Genomic DNA, 19,154 nt, shown 5'->3' on the forward strand with positions numbered 1-19,154 from the left:
ATGACAATAATAACACATAGTGAAAGCCAAATTGAGCAAATCGGCTATTTCAGAAGTGTGTGTCAAACTGGTAGCCCTTTGCCTTAATCAGTACCCAGGAAGTAGCTCTCGGTTTAAGAAAGGTTGATGACCCCTGGTTTAGACAGTTAGTAAATTCTCTGAGAAGTTCTGGTGTTTTGAACATCTTCTACTTATCACAGAGGCCACTGTGCTCATTGGAACCCTCATACTAGCATAATTTTTTTGGTACCCTTTTCCAGATGTGTGCCTTGAGACAATCCTGTCTCTTAGGTCTTCAGACAGTACCATTGACTTCAAGTTGAGTTTGTGCTCTAACATGCACTGTCACCTGCGGGACCTTATATTGATAGATGTGTGAGTGTAAAATAATTCATGTCAACTGAATTTAATGCAAGTGGATTCCAATTAAATATTGGAAATATTACGTACCTGATCTGAATTTTAAGTTTGGTGGCAAATGCTGTGAGTACTTCTGAATGTATTTATTGTTGTTGTTTTATATAAATTTGAAAAGAAAACCCTTTCCTCTGTTGATCTAATTTCTGTACTGGTTATCCATGCTTACATTTGCGGGAAGCTGGAGACTGTCCCAACCAAGCTCCACCCCCAAAGTGTGCCATAAAAATCTGTAGGTTATTTTCTATTCATTCACTGAAGACTTGATTGCAGGTTTGATATGTTGATCATCTTGTGCACAGTACAAGGACACCACAGCTTGTAAAACCAACAAGAACACAATCAACTTCTCATGCGGGGTCATTCATATTTAAACAATCCTCATGTGTGCAATATTTTGTGGAGAATGATACCAGGAACATACAGACTGCACTCCATGTTAAGTCACAAACCCTCCCAAATGTAACTTCTTCAAATTACCATATTTTAATTCTATTCATGCCTAATGTGAAGTTTGCGCATCCTAGCTCAAACGGTTTTCAAGTTATGGGCTTTCAAAGTTTGTGTGCTATGCCTTTTGGAATGGAGAAATTGCAAAAAACTCATCCGTTTTAGCGCACACGTTTTTGTGGCTCATACATTCAAATGACACAGTCATAGTGTCACGGAACAGAGACAGGGTGACCAAGTGCAGCACGATCCTTTATTGAAAAAGGGGGAAAGGGGAAGTGGAACGCCAGACTTGCGGTCTGGCTGGCGTGGCTGAGCAGCAGAGCACAGCGCGTAGTCGTAGTCGAAGGCAGGCAGGTTGTCGAGGCAGGCAGCGATCAGAAGCGTGGTCAAAGGACGAGCAAGTAGTTGTCGGTCAGTTTACGGAAGCAGTTGGCAACAGAGATCGTTCAGGGGACAAAAAGGCAGTGGTGTCACGGGCAGGGTAAGTAGACGAACTGACAACCACTGGCAGAATACACAGAGGTTACGTAGGGGACCTTACGAGCTGTAGCAGGTGCTTGCAATTCCTTGATTGGCGCTTGGCTGGAAGTTAGGTGACGCAGGAACGTGACAGACCCCCCCGACGGCTCCTGACGTCCCAAAAACAGAACCCCGAGCAAGAGCAGGAGGACGGGCGGGAGGGGGTTAACCTCAGACGCGCGTTAATAACAATCCGATAAGTCTGAGTCAGACGAACATATCGACCAAACACCGTCAGCAGGTGGCACCACCGCTCAGTCCTCCTCCTCAGCTGTGGCATCGGGAGATAATAATAATAATAATAATTCATTAAATTTGTATAGCGCTTTTCAAAAACCCAAAGACGCTTACAGGGAAGAAGGCAAAGACAAACAGGAGGGGAGGGGTAGGGGGACGGGGAAGAGACAATGGGATAAAATTAAGACGAGGAAACCAGTTATGGGTAGGGGAGGTCATAGGTTTGAGAGAAGAGGTAAGTTTTTAGACGAGACTTAAATATTGGGAGTGTGGGTGAGTCACAGAAAGACTGAGGGAGAGAGTTCCAGAGTCGGGGTGAAGTGCAGGAGAAGGCTCTGTCTCCAAAGGATTTGAGTTTAGATTTTGGGACTGTCAGACGTGAGGTGTTGGAGGATCGGAGGGGGCGGTTGGGACAGTAGGGGACAAGGAGGTCGGATAGGTAAGTGGGAGCCAGGTTGTGGAGGGCTTTGAAGGTGAGGAGGAGTATCTTGAAGATGATGCGCTCCCCAATGGGGAGCCAGTGAAGAGAGCGGAGAACAGGAGTGACATGTTCACGGGACCGGGTGTTTTGGACTAGTTGCAGTCTATGGAGTGAGTGAGCAGTGATTCCAGTGAAAAGGGAGTTGCAGTAGTCAAGCCGGGATGAGATGAAGGCGTGGATGAGGGATTCAGCGACAGGGAGAGAGAGGCAGTGCCGGATTTTGGCAATGCGTCGGAGGTGGAAGTAGGAGGTCTTGACAACTGAGCTAACGTGAGGGTGAAAGGACAGTGTGGGGTCAAAAATAACGCCAAGGTTGCGTGCCAGGGGGGAGGGAGTGATGTTTGTGGAGTTGATGGTGAGTGTGATGGATCCAGTTTTATTAAGGGAGGATTAGGTGCCTATGAGGAGGAGCTCTGTTTTATCACTGTTGAGTTTGAGAAAGTTGTGGGACAGCCATGGTTTTCTGTAGAGATGCAGGTTTCAAAGTGGGTGAGGGAAGGGTAATGGGTTGGTGTGGTGCGTATATAGATATGGGTGTCATCCGCATAGCAGTGGAAGTCCAGATTAAGTTTGCGGATGACATTACCAAGAGGAAAGAGGTAACAGATGAATAGGAGGGGTCCAAGAACTGAGCCTTGGGGGACCCCTTGTGTAACTGGGGAGAGGATGGATGTGTGACCGGAGAGAGAAATGAACTGGTTTCTGTTGGTGAGATAGGAGGTGAGCCAGTCGAGTGCAGTGCCCTCAACACCTAGTTGGCGCAGCCTTTGGAGGAGGATGGAATGGTTCACATTGTCAAAGGCTGCGCTAAGGTCAAGTAGTAGTAGGATGTTGAGGGCACCAGAGTCAGCGGAAATGAGGAGATCGTTGGTGACTTTAACAAGAGCTGTTTCAGTGCCGTGAAGTGGGCGGAATCCGGACTGGAAGAGTTCATAGAGGTTGTTGGATTTGAGATGGGTGTGGAGTTGGGCGCAGACAATGCGTTCAAGGATTTTGGAAAAGAATGAAAGGTTGGAGATGGGACGGTAGTTGGAAAGGTTGAGTGGGTCCAAGGTGGGCTTTTTGAGGACGGGGGTGATGGCTGCAAGCTTATAGACAGTGGGAAAGTAGCCGAGGGATAGAGACTGATTAAAAAGGGTGGTGAGTTAAGGGAGGAGGACAGGGAGGCAGGCCTTAGTTAAGGTCGTTGGAAGGGGGTCGAGAGAGCAGGTGGTTGTCTTGGATGCGGTGATGATGTCTAGGATGGTGGAGGAGTCGACAAGGGAGAAGGCAGTGAGAGAGGGGAAGGGCGGGAGATCAGGAAGGGGGGGCAGGAGAGGAGGGGAGGTGGGGGAGGAGGAGTTGTTGATGTGACGGTCAGAGAACTGTTGACTTGGGCAATTTTGTTGTTAAAGCTGACAAGGAAGGAGTTACAGAGGGCGGGTGAGGAGGGTGGCTTGGTGGCCGGAGCAATTTGTTGACGGTGGAGAACAGTATGCGGGGGTTCCGGTTGGTGTTATTAATGAGAGATGAGAAGTAAGCAGATTTGGCAGCAAGAAGAGCATCACGATAGGAGGAGATGTGTTGTTTAAAGGTTTCAGCATGAACGATGAGGCGGGTTCTTTTGTAGAGGCGTTCGAGTTGACGGCCAGTTTGTTTCATGGAGCGGAGTTGCGGGGTGTACCAAGGGGCAGAGTTAGTGAATGTAACAGAGGAAGTTTTCCAGGGGGCTAGGGAGTCAAGGGTGTCGGAAAGGATGTTGTTGAGCATGGTGGCAAGGTCATCAGGGGAGGAAGAAGTGAGGTCGGAGGGAAGGGCAGAGGATAAGAGCTGGCAAAGCGTGTTCGGGTTTACAGTCTTGATGTTGCGGTAGGAGATGGTGCGCTTTGTGGAATTATGAGGCGAGGGTAGAGGGGCAGAGAAGAGGATGCAGAGATGATCAGACAGTGGAAAGGTGAGAGGACGGGGGTTGGATGTGAGTGGAAAGGAGGAGCATACTACATCCAGGGTGTGGCCTTTGGTGTGGGTGGGGAAGTTGATGTGCTGGGTGAGATGAAAGCAGTCCAGAAGGGAGATGAAGTCAGACGTCAGTGGAGCAGTTGGCTGGTCGATGTGGATATTGAAGTCACCGATGAGCTGGTGGCGATAGGAGACTGAGGATACAATGGTGAGGAGTTCAGAGAGTTCAGAAAGAAAAGATGGATGTGACTTTGGGGGGCGGTAGATAAGAACAACAGTAGTGGAGTTGGAGAGGGAAAAAGCAAGATATTCAAAGGATGAAATAGATGGGAGGTACAGGCGCAATTCAGTGATGTGTAGGGACTGCTTGTGGAGGACAGCAATACCACCTCCTCGCCCAGAGAGGCGGGGTTTGGCAATGTAGCTGTAGTTGGACGGAGTGGCTTGGTTGGGAGAAAAAAAGTCCAGGGGTTGTTGCCATGTTTCACAGAGGAGGAGGAGCAGATCAGTTATTGTCCAAAAGTAGTTAAAAAATAACTGGTGATTTGTTGGAGAGGGAGCGACAGTTCAGTAGCGCGAGGGAAATAGATGAAGGAGCGGGGGTGGGGGAGATTGTTGAGGTTGACAGTACGGGAGGTAGGGGTGATGGGGGGGCGCGAGGTAGTCCAGAAAGAAGGGATGGGTGAGCCATAAGGGAAATGTCTGTTAAAAGATAGTCCAGAGCCACGGTGGATGTAGCGGCGACGGCGGAGGATCTCAGTCTTGCTGGCAGCTGAGGCAGAAGCAGCAGGGAGACGTTGATTATTGTTGAGATGATGAAGATCAGCAGCAGTGTAGACAATTGTGCAAGAAGTTGGTGGAATGGAAGCCCGGAGTAATAGAAGTGATAGTTCATGGAGGAGATGAGACGTGACAGCAGCTGGGAATAATCCAGATAAAATGCTAGAAGTGGCTAGCAGCTGGTTAGCTAGAAGTTGATGGGCAGTGAAATGCATGGAAGCAGCAGTGGACCAAGTTGTGATGTTGGTGGAGTGGCTGGTGATGTTGGTCAATCCTGACTGTACCCGTGCAAACGGCAAGCCCCAGTGCGTCATTGCGGCACACAGCCGAACCACGATCGGCGAGCTCGCAGCGAGCGGGTGCTCCCCCCGAGGACGCCGGCCGAGCGGCAAGAAAGTTGGATTGAGGCTGTTTGCCGAACCAAGAGCGAGCAGCTACAGGATTAGAGCCGGGAGGTAGGAGGGTCCAGTGGTGGGTTGACTAGCTGGCTAGCGTAGCTCGTAATCAGAGGGAGCGGGAACAGAGAGGTGCAAGCGGAGCTTCCAGAGATACACAGTGGGCAGGTGAAAAGGCAAAAATTAGAAGGAAAAACAAAGAGAAAACGGGCACACTTAAAACGGGAAACACAAAACAGATAGGGGACAAACAAATAGCGGTCACGGTTCGGGATCGAAGCGGCAGTCAACAATCCAGACGCCAGCGTTGCTCTAACCCGGAAGTAAATGCCGACCTAGGGGCCGGCACGGGAGCCAAATGTTTCTCTTCTGGACGACTTCGAGCAGGATGCCTGTCATATTGTAACGCCTTGCCCGTCGGAGTAGAACCAGGCTGCGGACGTTGCAACGGCAGCCGAGGAAGAGCCTGAGCCACAGGCTGCGGCTGACGACGAGACCGGGCCCGCGGCTGCTGCCTACGGGTTGAAGAAGCGGAGGACCAAGAGGCAAGGGCACGGGCTGGAGTTGAAGAGCGGGTCTGGAGCAGGGACTTGAGACAGGTGGTAGGGGGGCAAACAAACCGCTCCCAAACGGATCCCTGCTAGGCGGGTGCTCTTAGCACTGTTCTGGCAAGAGGCCACCCAGTGACCCTCACCCCCGCAGTATAGATAAAGCCTATCTCTGAGGCGTCTACTACGCTCCTTTGCCGGGAGAGAGGTGCGTCCTATCTCCATCGGTTCCGGCCAGCTGGGCTGGGTGGGAGGAGTAGTAAAGGGGCGCTGGCTTACGTGGATGGGGGCCCTGGCAGACGACAGGTCAGATGGGAAAACAGGTACCTTCCCTGACACCCGAGGTGTCGGGCTGGTGTCACGGCGACGGGGGGACGGAGTCGCCTTTCTCTTCTCGCGTTGTCTTGACTGGATCCGCCGATCTACCCGTGCAGCCAGGTCCATGGCCTCTTCAAGGGTCTGAGGGCGCTCGTAAGACACCATCTCGTCCTTGATATACTCCGCGAGTCCGTGGTGGAAGGTGGCGACGAGAGCCGGGGTGTTCCAGTCGCTCTGACGCGCCACCGTCTGGAACTTGATGGAGTACTGGGCGACAGATCTGCTGCCTTGGTGCAGCGGAGGCGTCTTCCGAGGCTGAGCCCAAGTCGAACACGTGCAGGATCTCAGCTGCGAAGGCGTCGAATGACGAGCAGGCGGGTCCCAGCCGCTCATATTCTGCCGTTCCCCACAGCCATGCCTCGCCCGTAAGGTGAGTGAGTACAAAACCCACCTTGACTGGTTTCGTGGCGAACGTGACGGGCTGGAGGTCAAACAAGATGCGGCAGTTTGTCAAAAAGGCCCGGACGTACTTGGAATCACCGTCGAACCTCTTGAGGTTGCTGAATCTGGGCTCCGGGACATCCACGAGCTGCCTGGGCTCCGGGGCAGGACGGGGCGTGGACGTAACGGTGGGCTGATCGGTGGGGCTGAGTGGAACGGTCGTGGACAGGGCTCGTGCAGATTGGGTCGCAGCAGCCAGAGGAGCCAAGTCTTTAAGGGCCTTGAGAGCTTCTACAAGTTCTTGGTGGAGCTGATGGTGCTGCAGGAGCTGCTGTTGCTGCTGCCGGACGATCTTCATTAATGTTGCCCTCTCCTCTACGATCTTGCTAATGTCCCACTCCGCGTGGGTCAGGCGGTCCAGGGCTGAGGGACCGTGCGCTGGTCGCATATTGGTCAGTTCGTTCTGTCACGGAACAGAGACAGGGCGACCAAGGGCAGCACGATCCTTTATTGAAAAAGGGGGAAAGGGGAAGTGGAACGCTGAACTCGCGGTCTGGCTGGCGTGGCTGAGCAGCAGAGCCCGGCGCGTAGTTGTAGGCAGGCAGGTTGTCGAGGCAGGCGGCGATCAGAAGCGTGGTCAAAGGATGAGCAAGTAGTCGGGGCAGGCGGCAATCAAAGCGTGGTCAGTCAGTTTACGGAAGCAGTTGGCAACAGAGATCATTCAGGGGACGAAAAGGCAGTGGTGTCACAGGCAGGGTAAGTAGACGAACTGACAACCACTGGCACAATACACAGAGGTTAAGTAGGGGACCTAACAAGCTGTAGCAGGTGCTGGCAATTCCTTGATTGCGGATTGGCTGGAAGTCAGGTGACGCAGGAACGTGACACATAGGGAAGATGCCTGACCAAGTTGAGCAGTGCTTTCTGAACATTCAGCTGACGCATTCAGTCTTCAATTGGGGTGAGAAATGCTTGATTTTTCCCAATTCTGAAGCCCTCATTTTAAACACTTACACAAAACCTACTTCAAATTTGTCAATGTTGTTAACGACACTCTTCTCTGTGATGCATCAACTTTAGAAGACATTAATTATCACGTTACAGGAACTTTAAATGTATATATTTATATTGAAAATAATTCAAATATCTAGCCATTCATTTCCTACACCGTTTATCGTCATTGAGATCAGAAATGTGCTGGAGGTTATCTCAGCTGACTTAAAGTTAAAGTTAAAGTCCCAATGATTGTCACACACACATCTGGGTGTGGCGAAATTTGTCTCTGCATTTAACCCATCCCCGTGTGATTTTGATCCATCCCCTGGGGGAGAGGGGAGCAGTGAGCAGCAACGGTGCCGCGCTCGTTAATCATTTGGTGATCTAACCCCCCAATTCCAACCCTTAATGCTGAGTGCCAAGCAATGGGTCCCATTTTTATAGTCTTTGGTATGACCCGGCCGGGGTTTGAACCCACAACCTTCCAGTCTCAGGGCGGACACTCTACCACTAGGCCACTGAGCTGGTATGGAGTATCAACACAGGAAATTGCGAGCGCAGGTACAAACTCATAAACCTCTGCACTGTGAGGTAGAGGTGTTAACCAGTCGTCCACTAGGCTGGCAGGATTATATTATTGTGTTGTTGTTTTATTTGACGATGTTTTACAATTGGATTTCTTTTGTGCTTCTTCTGAAAAATCTTGGAATTATTATTGGTCCAACTGGTCTTGTTTGTGACGCAAAGTTGAAATTAATCGGTTACCTTACTTTAAGGCACATCCCTGTTGGAGTTGCATATGTCTCTGCTCTTCTTTGAATAAGCACTTAGGTCTTTGATGCCACCAGTGGCATTCAGTCGACCCCTACGGGCTTGTGTGGCATGCTGGCTATTCTCCGTCACTGACATCATGGAGACAGAATCAGTGTCAGACACAACACTGTTGCTCCAGTCATTATTCCAGCTGTGGAGACAGGGAGGGGGACGTTTATATGTAGACAGCTCTCAGACAGGCTTCTTTAAAATGACATCAATGTTTTGGAGGGAAAATTGCAGTTTGCATAATGTTTTTCTTTTTTTTTATATACATTAGTTGTTAGATTTACTATTACCCCAGTTGGTTTGGGTCAGTGTCGCGATTACAAGTTACACGGAACAACATAATAAAGGTTCAGTTTTTTGTTTAAACATTTTCAGAACATTACCAGGGATAATATTGCTGGTATTGCAGACCTTAAGCAGGCATGCTGCAGTCTGTCCGTCCATATATATATATATATATATATATATATATATATATATATATATATATATATATATATATATATATATATATATATATATATATATATATATGTGTGTATATATATGTATGTGTATATATATATATATATACATATAATGTGAAGTTTGCGCATTATATGTATATATATATATATATATATATATATATATATATATATATATATATATATATATATATATATATATATATACATATATATACATATATATATATGTATATATATGTATATATATATATATATATATATATATATATATATATATATATATATACACACGCACACAGTCGTAAGGAGATGTTTTGTCAAGAAGAATGGTCAAAAACACCTTCAACTAAAATCCAGTGTTCAGAAGCTGTTATTTCTGCGAAAGGAGGATCTACTAAATATTGATGTCATCTTTCTGTTGGGGTGCCCAAATTTATGCACCTACCTACTTTTGTTTAAGTAATGATTGCACACTTTCTGCAAATCCTATAAACTTCATTTCATTTCTCAAATATCACTGTGTTTGTCTGTATATGATATATTTAACTGAAATTGCTGATCTAGACAACCAATGATTTATAAAGAGAAATCTTGAAAATGATCAAACTTTTGCATACGACTGTATATATACAGTGCAGCCTCGGTTTTCGACCACAATCCGTTCCAGAAGGCTGTTCGAGAAGTGAATCGTTCGAATTCCGAATCATGTTTTGCCATTACAGATAATGGAAACAAATTTAATCCGTTACAAACAAAAAACAAAAGTTTTTTTAAGCATTTTTTCATTTGCACATTTTTGTCGGATCGCGCAACTGCAGCGCACCGCCGAACGCGCAACCACACCGCGCTGGTCGCATTATTGTGACAGAGCCGTCACTAAATTTCATTTAGAAAATATTTTTAATGTCCTAATGCAGTGTTTCCCAACCACTGTGCCGCGGCACACTGGTGTGCCGTGAGAGACGTTTAGCTGTGCCGTGGGACTGTCCAATATTAATTACGGAGCGCATTGTAAACAGGATCGCCAAACCACTGGTCAGTTCGCGCAAGGCCTGGTCAGCCACTTGCTAATCGTGCATGTGTGGAGAATCAGAGAATCTTAAGATTTCATATTGTGTCGATATGATTGTATTGCATCGGCACATATTCAGTTTATGTGTGTGTTGCTGTGTGCTTTTGCTAACAGTGACAGACACTATGACGGTTGTGGTGCGTTTGAGGTCCGATGGAAATCAGAGAATGCAGTTCAACCGGAGAACCTGGATTGGTTATTTTTCACATACGTAAAATAAGCAGTCAAGTCGAGACTCCTCGACTGTGATAGCCACTCAGCTGCTGTCAGAACAGCAGAGCGTCTTTAAAAGTGACTTTGTTCTTATTGTTGCAATATTTATAGACCTAGTCTAAAACAGTAAACAAAATCACGTTGATTCTTTTATTTTAATCACAATCACTTTAAATAGTTTATTTCTTACACCATCTATAACCTTTTTAAAAAACTGTCACATTTATTTAAAAAAAGGAATACAATTTAAAGAATATTTAGTATTTATTTCTATTAAATTGTTCGACTCTCCATACATATATAGGAATAGGACTCTACGTGTTTCGTTGTAATATAACTGATTTTAATATAGGAGCTTAACAGATTTTTGTTGGCGGTGTGCCGCGAGATTTCTTCCAATGAAAAGGTGTGCCATGAATGAAAAAAGGTTGGGAAACACTGTCCTAATGTACTTTCCAAAATTTAAGTGGACCTCAGTGTGCAGGGAGCTTAATTTGGCCCAATCGCGCAACCACAGCGCGCCGGGCGCTCACTGTCAAATCTTTGTGTTTTAGGATGGCTATACTGCTCCCACTTGCTTCCTTTGGAGGCATGATTAGAGTTGATGCAATCCTCAGAGTAATGAGAATGTAATAACGAACAGAGTGGGAGGAGTTTGGCGAGGCCATGGAAAATGACTTCCAGACGGCTTCGAGGAAATTCTGGTCCACCATCCGGCGTCTCAGGAGGGGGAAGCAGTGCAACGTCAACACTGTTTACAGTGGGGATGGCGTGCTGCTGACCTCGACTCGGGACGTCGTGAGTTGGTGGGGAGAATACTTCGAAGACCTCCTCAATTTCACCTACATGCCTTCCATTGTAGAAGCAGGGCCTGGAGACTCTGAGGTGGAGTCTCCAATCTCTGGGGTTGAAGTCACTGAGGTAGTTAAAAAACTCCTCGGCAAGGCCCCGGGGGTGGATGAGATCCGCCCGGAGTTCTTAAAGGCTCTGAATGTTGTGGGGCTGTCATGGCTGACACGCCTCTACAACATTGCGTGAACATCGGGGACAGTGCCTCTGGATTGGAAGACTGGGGTGGTGGTTCCCCTCTTTAAGAAGGGGGACCAGAGGGTGTGTTCCAATTACAGGGGAATCACACTCCTCAGCCTCCCTGGTATGGTCTATTCAGGGATGCTGGAGAGGAGGGTCCGTCGGGAGATCGAACCTCGGATTCAGGAGGAGCAGTGTGGCTTTCGTCCTGGCCGTGGAACAGTGGACCAGCTTTACACCCTCGGCAGGATCCTCGAGGGTGCATGGGAGTTCGCCCAACCGGTCCACATGTGTTTTGTGGACTTGGAGAAGGCGTTTGACCGTGTCCCTCAGGAAGTTCTGTGGAGGGTGCTTCGGGAGTACAGGGTGCCGAGCCAACTGATAAGGGTGGTTCGGTCCCTGTATCACCGATGCCAGTGTTTGTTCCGCATTTCTGGCAGTAAGTCGGATTCGTTCCCAGTGAGGGTTGGACTCCACCAAGGCTGCCCTTTGTCACCGATTCTGTTCATAATTTTTATGGACAGAATTTCTAGGTGCAGCCGAGGCGTTGAGGGGGTCTGGTTTGGGGACCACAGCATCGCGTCTCTGGTTTTTGCAGACGACGTGGTGCTGTTGGCTTCTTCAGGCCGTGATCTCCAGCTCTCACTGGAGCGGTTCGCAGCAGAGTGTGAAGCGGTCGGGATGAGGGTCAGCACCTCCAAATCCGAGTCCATGGTCCTCAGCTGGAAAAGGGTGGAATGCCCTTTCCGGATCGGGGATGAGATCCTGCCCCAAGTGGAGGAGTTCAAGTATCTTGGGGTCTTGTTCACGAATGAGGGGAGGATGGAGCGCGAGATCGACAGGCGGATCGGTGCAGCATCGGCAGTAATGCGGACTCTGTACCGGTCCGTCATGGTAAAGAGAGAGCTGAGCCAAAAGGCAAAGCTCTCAATTTACCGGTCGGTTTACGCTCCTACCCTCACCTATGGTCACAAGCTATGGGTTGTGACTGAAAGAACGAGATCCCGGATACAAGCGGACGAAATGAGTTTTCTCCGCAGAATGTCCGGGCTCTCCCTTAGAGATAGGGTGAGAAGCTTGGTCATCCGGGAGAGACTCGGAGTAGAGTTTCTACTCCTCCACGTTGAGAGGAGCCAGATGAGGTGGCTCGGGCATCTCATCAGGATGGCTCCTGGACGCCTCCCTGGGGAGGTGTTCCGGGCATGTCCCACCGATAGGAGACCCCGGGGACGACCCAGGACGCGCTGGAGTGACTATGTCTCTCAGCTGGCCTGGGAACGCCTTGGGATCCCCCAGGATGAGCTGGATGAAGTGGCTGGGGAGAGGGAAGTCTGGGAGTCCCTCCTAAAGCTGCTGCCCCTACGACCCAACCCCGGATAAGCGGAAGAAGATGGATGGATGGAGATATTTCTCTCTCTCTCTCTCTCTCTCTCTCTCTCTCTCTCTCTCTCTCTCTCTCTCTCTCTCTCTCTCTCTCTCTCTCTCTCTCTCTCTCTCTCTCCCTCTCTCTCTCTGTATATATATATATATATATATATATATATATATATATATATATATATATATTATTCTATATATATATATGATTCTATATATATCAAGATGGTGGCGCATGCACATGCAGCGACCTCTCTCTGTCCCGACCGAGCGGTGTTTTGTTCATTTAAGACGTGTTTGTCCGGCAGTTTTACGTGTTCGTCTCATCTTACTACGTCATGCTACAAGTACAGCAGGCAGTTTCTACTGGACATTGGCAAAAGCAAGTTTTGCAGCGTTCTGAACTTCGAAACAGAGACATTAAAGGAACTCGGACTAGCCCGGCCTGAAACAACACCGAACTCGCCTTTTACTCCTCCCTCGGATAGGAGGCGTCGGAAGCGGTGTGCGAGGAGGCAGAATAGGGCCAAGCGCGGAGGCGTCCGGGCCAGGCTAGCGGCCAACCCAACTCGCCCGGCCATACCTTCCATTCTTCTGGCGAATGTTCGATCACTGGACAACAAAATGGACTACATACGACTGCTGAGATCTACGAACCGGACAGTGAGTAACTGCTGTGTGCTCGTGTTCACTGAGACTTGGTTAAATGTCAACATTCTGGACTCTGCTGTACACCTGCAGCTAGCATGCTATCGAGCAGGCCGGGCCATTATAAAGGGTGGAAAATCACGAGGAGTAGTAATCTGTGTTTACATCCGTGACGAATGGTGCCGGGACACTGTGGTTGTATGCAAACATTGCTCGCCACTGGCGGAGTTTGTGCCGTCCTGTTTACCTGCCAAGGGAAATTATTGCGATTCTGATCGTCGCGGTATACATCCCGCCTTCCAACGTTGAAAGTGACAGGATCACGGCTCTTAGTGAACTGTACCAGGCTGTCAGTGAACAACAGACGGCGCACCCTGACGGTTTCACCATCTTCGCTGGGGATTTTAATCATGCAGACTTGAAGACTCTTTTTCCAAAGCTACACCAGCATGTTGATTTTCCAACACGAGGAGACAGCTTCCTGGACCTGGTCTACACTACGCATAAAGGAACTTTCAAAGCCACCCCCCTCCCCCACATTGGACTTCCTGACCATATCGCTGTTATGCTAATACATACTGACAAAGAGTGAAAGCATACAGGCCGGTTCGCAAGCAGGTAAAAGTGTGGCCTGAGGGAGCCTCTGATGCTCTTCGAGACTGCTGACAGACTGGGAAATGTTTAAGCAGGCAGCCACTTACAACAATCAGACAGACATAAAGGAGTATACAGACTCTTTAACCTCTTACATCACAAAGTGCATTGATGATGTGACCCACACAAAATACATCATCACTCAGGCTAACTGGAAGCCATGGCTGACAGGGGGTGTCCTCAGGCTGCTGAGGGCCAGAGATGAAGCCTACAGAGCTGGGGATGAAGCTGGCATGAGAACAGCGAGGGTCAACCTGTCCGTGGCATCAAGGAAGCGAAAAAGGCATTCACTTGAAAGGTTACCGCCCACTTCAAAGACAGCAGGAATGCACGAAGCTTATGGCAGGGCATTTAGACCATCACGGACTACAAGCCCGCGCCGCAGAGCTGTGAGAGCAACATCCCTCTGCTCAACGATCTGAACCGCTTCTTTGCCCGCTTTGACGCTCAGAGCAGCACTTGTCCGCTGAAGACCCCTCCCCCTCCACACGAGCAGCCCCTGTGCCTCTCTGCCGATAGCGTGAGGAGGACACTTGCTGCTATCAACACCCGTAAGGCAGCAGGCCCAGACAACATCCAAGGTCGAGCGCTGAATGACTGCGCTGAGGAGCTTAAGGGTGTCTTCACAGACATCTTTAACACTTCCCTGCAGCAAGCCATTTTCCCATCATGTTTCAAGGCTGCCACCATCATACCTGTGCCGAAGAAAACTGCCCCACCCTTCTTCAATGACTACCGCCCCGTGGCACTAACACCCATCATCATGAAGTGCTTTGAGCGGCTTGTCATGACACACATTAGATCCATTCTCCCCCCCCACCCTTGACCCCTTCCAGTTTGCATGCCGAGCCAAACGGTCCTCTGAGGATGCAATCTGCTCTGCCCTCCACTCAGCTCTCACCCACCAGGAAAAAAGAGACTCGTACGTGAGATTGCTGTTTGTGGACTTCATTTCTGCTTTCAACACCATTGTACCACAACGACTCATCTGCAAACTCGACAAACTGGGACTCAGTACCTACCTCTGCAACTAGCTACTGCACTTCCTCTGTCAGAGGCCTCAAGTAGTACGTGTTGGCGACAATATCTCAAGCAGCATCACGCTGAGCACTTTAAGCAATTTAAGATGACTGCAGGAGTATTATCTCGAAAATAATTGATCATTTAAACAGTGGCGTGATTGGGACATGAGACAAAGAGAAAAGAATGAACATACAAACAAATAATTTTTGGTCCCCCAAGGTTGCGTGCTCAGTCCGCTGCTCTTCACCCTGCTGACGCATGACTGCACTGCAACCTAAAGCAACAACCGCATAGTGAAATTTGCTGACGACACGACTCTGGTGGGTCTCATCACCAAGGGCGACGAGACTCAATACAGGTTGGGGGTCGACCTTCTGACCACATGGTGCAGGGACAACAACCTCCTGCTGAACGTCAGCAAGACCAAGGAGATTGTTGTTGACTTCCGGAAGGGTCACACCCAACAACTGCCACTGGCCATCGACGGTGCTGTGGTGGAGAGCAGCACCAGATTCCTGAGGGTACACGTCAGTGAAGACCTCTCCTGAACCACCAACACTGCATCACTGGCGAAGAAAGCTCAGCGCCGCCTGTACTTCCTGTGGAAACTCAGGCGAGCAAGTGCTCCACCAGCCATCATGACCACATTCTACCGAGGCACCATTGAGAGCGTCCTCTCCAGCTGTATCGCTGAGTGGGGTGAAAGCTGCACTGACTACAACAGGAAGGCCCTGCAGCGCATAGTGAACATAGCTGGAAGGATTATTGGTGCTTCACTCCCCTCCCTGAAGGACATTTACACCTCCCATCTCACCCGCAAGGCGACCACGATTGTGAGTGATGTGTGTCACCCCGCTCACACTTTGTTTGATCTACTGCCCTCTGGGAAGAGGTACAGAAGCCTGCGTGTGCTCCCGCACCACCAGACTCACCAACAGCTTCATACTCCAGGCTGTTAGGATCCTGCACTCTCTCCCCCCTCTACCCTCGGCTACACGACGTCCTGGCCTTTTGGGCCACGATGGCTGCCTTGCACTACTCCACTTGCACTACTCCTCTTGTACTTTTGCGCTATTATACTGACTGTCTGCTGTATGCACAATTGCACCATTTCCACCACATTGCTCTTATTTATTCATTGCTCTTATTTATTCATTGTATGTGCCTTCTTATTTTTACTTTTTGTATTGTTTACTTGAATGTGTAATATGTGTTGTCACCGTGGGATAGTAGAAAACACAATTTCGATCTCTTTGTATTTCTTGACATGAAGAAATTGACAATAAAGCAGACTTTGACTTTGATTTTGAATTGTTTTCTCTTTTTCCATATCTGTACTGTTTCATTTTGTTACTGTTCCGACTTACACCGAAATTCGGTTTACATTGCCATGTACAAACGGATCGACGTCGTAAACTGAGGACCCCCTGTCTATCTTTTTTGTTTTATTTTTATCATTTTTTTTACAACATCATCTGCTTTGCATGCTAAAAGTCAGAATTAAAAGGTTAGCTGGAGCCACAATGAAAACAGCTACAATGCCTTTTCTTTTGCTCCGACCACAATAATTCATCAAGGTGCAAAACCGGTACTGAAAAAGCACCTTTCAAGCCAGTTACTCTTCCATCAGTCCAAGACCAAGCCAAAACCATGCTCCCCAGAAAATCTTGCAAGCTCACAAGAAAGTTTCTGTTGTATAAATTTGGCGTGATACTAATTCCAGGCCTACAACAACAAGGGTCCTTGCCCAAGAGTCAAAAGTGACACGGTCTAGTGACAAAATCACTATGGGCACACTGCAACATCCAAAGTAATTTTTTATGGCAAAGGATTACCGTAATTTCCGGACTATAAGCCGCACCGGACTATAAGCCGCACCAGCTAAAATTCAGGGATATTTTAGTTTTTTTCTTACATAAGCCGCACCGGACTATAAGCCGCACGTGCACATGAGTTTTTTACAAAGAAAGACAGTACACAGAAAGCCGTAAAAATCCATAAATACGCCTTGCCGCCATTTAAGGCTCAGCGTTCAAAGTAACTTTCTGAATAAAATGCATTAAAAGTTCACATTCATTACAACTTGTTTTTGGTGAGCAAAATGTCAGAAGAATTGAATTTAAATGCTGATTGATTGGGTTTTAATACAATGCAGATGGTCCAAACAGCGCCACTGCTTTGTGTAATCTCTAAGAGAAAGGGTTTAGAGCCCTTTGACGCAGGTCACCTAGCGTGCATTCCTACTAAAGCTCATAATAGTCACAAGCAACACAGCCAAAATAAGCAGCAGCCATAGTAGTGTTTCAAAATAGTATTTTTGTTGTTTTTTTTCTTCAAGATACCGCACAACAGTGGTCCACAGCCTTTTTACGAGTGTATAAAAGTGATCAAGTCATCACAAAAATCACAAAAAAAATCTTATATAAGCCGCACCTGACTATAAGCCGCAGGGTTCAAAATTTTGGAAAAAAAGTCGCGGCTTATAGTCCGGAAATTACGGTAAGATCACATCACTTGTACAAAGTACTATTGGCTGCATTTTCTGTAAAGAATGCCTGCATTAACTCAGTCTTATCCAGTTTCAAACCCTCAAAGACCTAAAAAGCCAACACATTTGATCTAACTCATCTTAACATCACTCCCTTGGCAGCATGCGTAAAATATGGCTCTGTGGTGTAATGTATGAAAAATGGATATATCAATATTACCTGGTAGATAAATTGTGTGATTAATTTATTTAGTCTTATCTGAGGGAACGGAACATTCTCCATCAGCAACAAATGTGTTCTGACTTTCTTTCGTTCTTACCTACTTTCAGGAAAAATAAGAATGAGTATGAGCCAATAAATTTAGCTGTCAAGATGGCTACCAAAGTGAAATGGAGTAAATATGAATCAGTTGTTACTTTTAGAAATGCAGTACTGACCATTACTGTATAAAACATCTGAACCAACCATGGAATCCTCCACATGATACCAGTACAAACAAGTCTCTCTTTACCTTTGGCTGGAGGTGTTGGTGAGTGTGGTAGCTTGATGAGTTGATAAAGCATATTTGCTTGTGGAGAATGTTGTCTCTGTCTCTTTCTCAGCTGCATGTTGGATTGCTGCCCCATTACACTACGATGAAAACAGTTTGAAAAAGAAAGTAAGTGATTAGTATCAACCATTCATTACATTTGAAGCATTATATTACATGTCTGTGAGTTAAAGTATACGTTGGTCTGCTGCAAATCCTGTAGCGGCAAATTGGAAACCTGCCGTCGGCTGGCTGATTTTGCCAGCTTGTTCCTCTTAGTTCTCAGGTTCTGCCTGAGACGGTCATGGAGCTTCTTCCTCTGCTTCCTGTTTTAGAAGAAACATACAGTACTACATTATGATGCTACTCAGAGACGATGTGCTAAAACTATATAAGCTAAAGTTAAAAAGTCCCAATGATCGTCGTCACACACACATCTGGGTGTGGTGAAATTTGTCCTCTGCATTTAACCCATCCCCGTGTGATTTTGATCTATCCCCTGGGGGATAGGGGAGAAGTGAGCAGCAGCGGTGCCCCGCTCGGGAATCATTTGGTGATCTAAACCCCCAATTCCAACCCTTAATGCTGAGTGCCAAGCAGGCATGCAATGGGTCCCATTTTTATAGTCTTTGGTATGACCCGGCCGGGGTTTGAACCCACAACCTTCCAGTCTCAGGGCAGACACTCTCCCACTAGCCCACTGAGCTGAACTATTCATTTTCCCCCTACATTAAATAGCGTTATTATGTTTTTACTAAGTACGTACACCATGTGTTTGGAACAACACATCATACTGAAATCTGCAAATGGCTTATTCAGTGGTGGGTATCGTCAGCTCTGTAAGTGAGTTTCTGTCGGCTCTTATATAGGCCCAGTGACGACAGCCAATCAGCGTTTATAACGTAATTTTCATGTCACATGGCAGGAAACGCACAAAGAAATAAAGAAATAAAGAAAAAATAAATAAACAAATAAAATAAAAAAACAAATAAAGAAAAAACTCAAATGAAAACAACACGCACAGACAGACAGACAGACAGACAGACAGACAGACAGACACACACACACACACACACACACACACACACACACACACACACACACACACACACACACAACGGTTCATGATCTGCGGAATATACTAAACAATATGGGACAATGTATTTGTGATCTGATTCCCTGAAAGGTTTATAACACTATTCTATTCTATTCTATTCTATTCTATTCTATTCATTTCATTTCATTTCATTTCATTTCATTTCATTTCATTTGGCTGCATGTTAGGTGTGCAACACCTGCGCGAGC

The 19,154-nt window shown here is 47.4% G+C and overlaps 1 protein-coding gene across 12 annotated transcripts in view; it reads right to left on the reverse strand.

Annotated features, from left to right (window-relative positions):
* Nucleotides 1–19,154, reverse strand: part of nrg1 (neuregulin 1) — a 60,145-nt gene that overhangs the window by 2,900 nt on the left and 38,091 nt on the right. For 8 of the 12 annotated variants that reach the window (XM_049738468.1, XM_049738460.1, XM_049738463.1 and 5 more), the window contains 2 exons: nucleotides 18,049–18,175; nucleotides 17,832–17,950 (listed from right to left, as the gene is read on the reverse strand). In XM_049738468.1, the coding sequence (XP_049594425.1) occupies nucleotides 17,832–17,950; nucleotides 18,049–18,175 (246 nt within the window). Of the gene's footprint in view, nucleotides 1–1,159; nucleotides 1,180–8,288; nucleotides 8,488–17,831; nucleotides 17,951–18,048; nucleotides 18,176–19,154 lie in introns of all 12 variants that reach the window. The other 4 variants (XM_068652859.1, XM_049738466.2, XM_049738465.2 and 1 more) reach the window with 3 other exon arrangements.

Source organism: Syngnathus scovelli, chromosome 13 (assembly GCF_024217435.2).
Source record: "Syngnathus scovelli strain Florida chromosome 13, RoL_Ssco_1.2, whole genome shotgun sequence".
Lineage (NCBI taxonomy): Eukaryota > Metazoa > Chordata > Actinopteri > Syngnathiformes > Syngnathidae > Syngnathus > Syngnathus scovelli.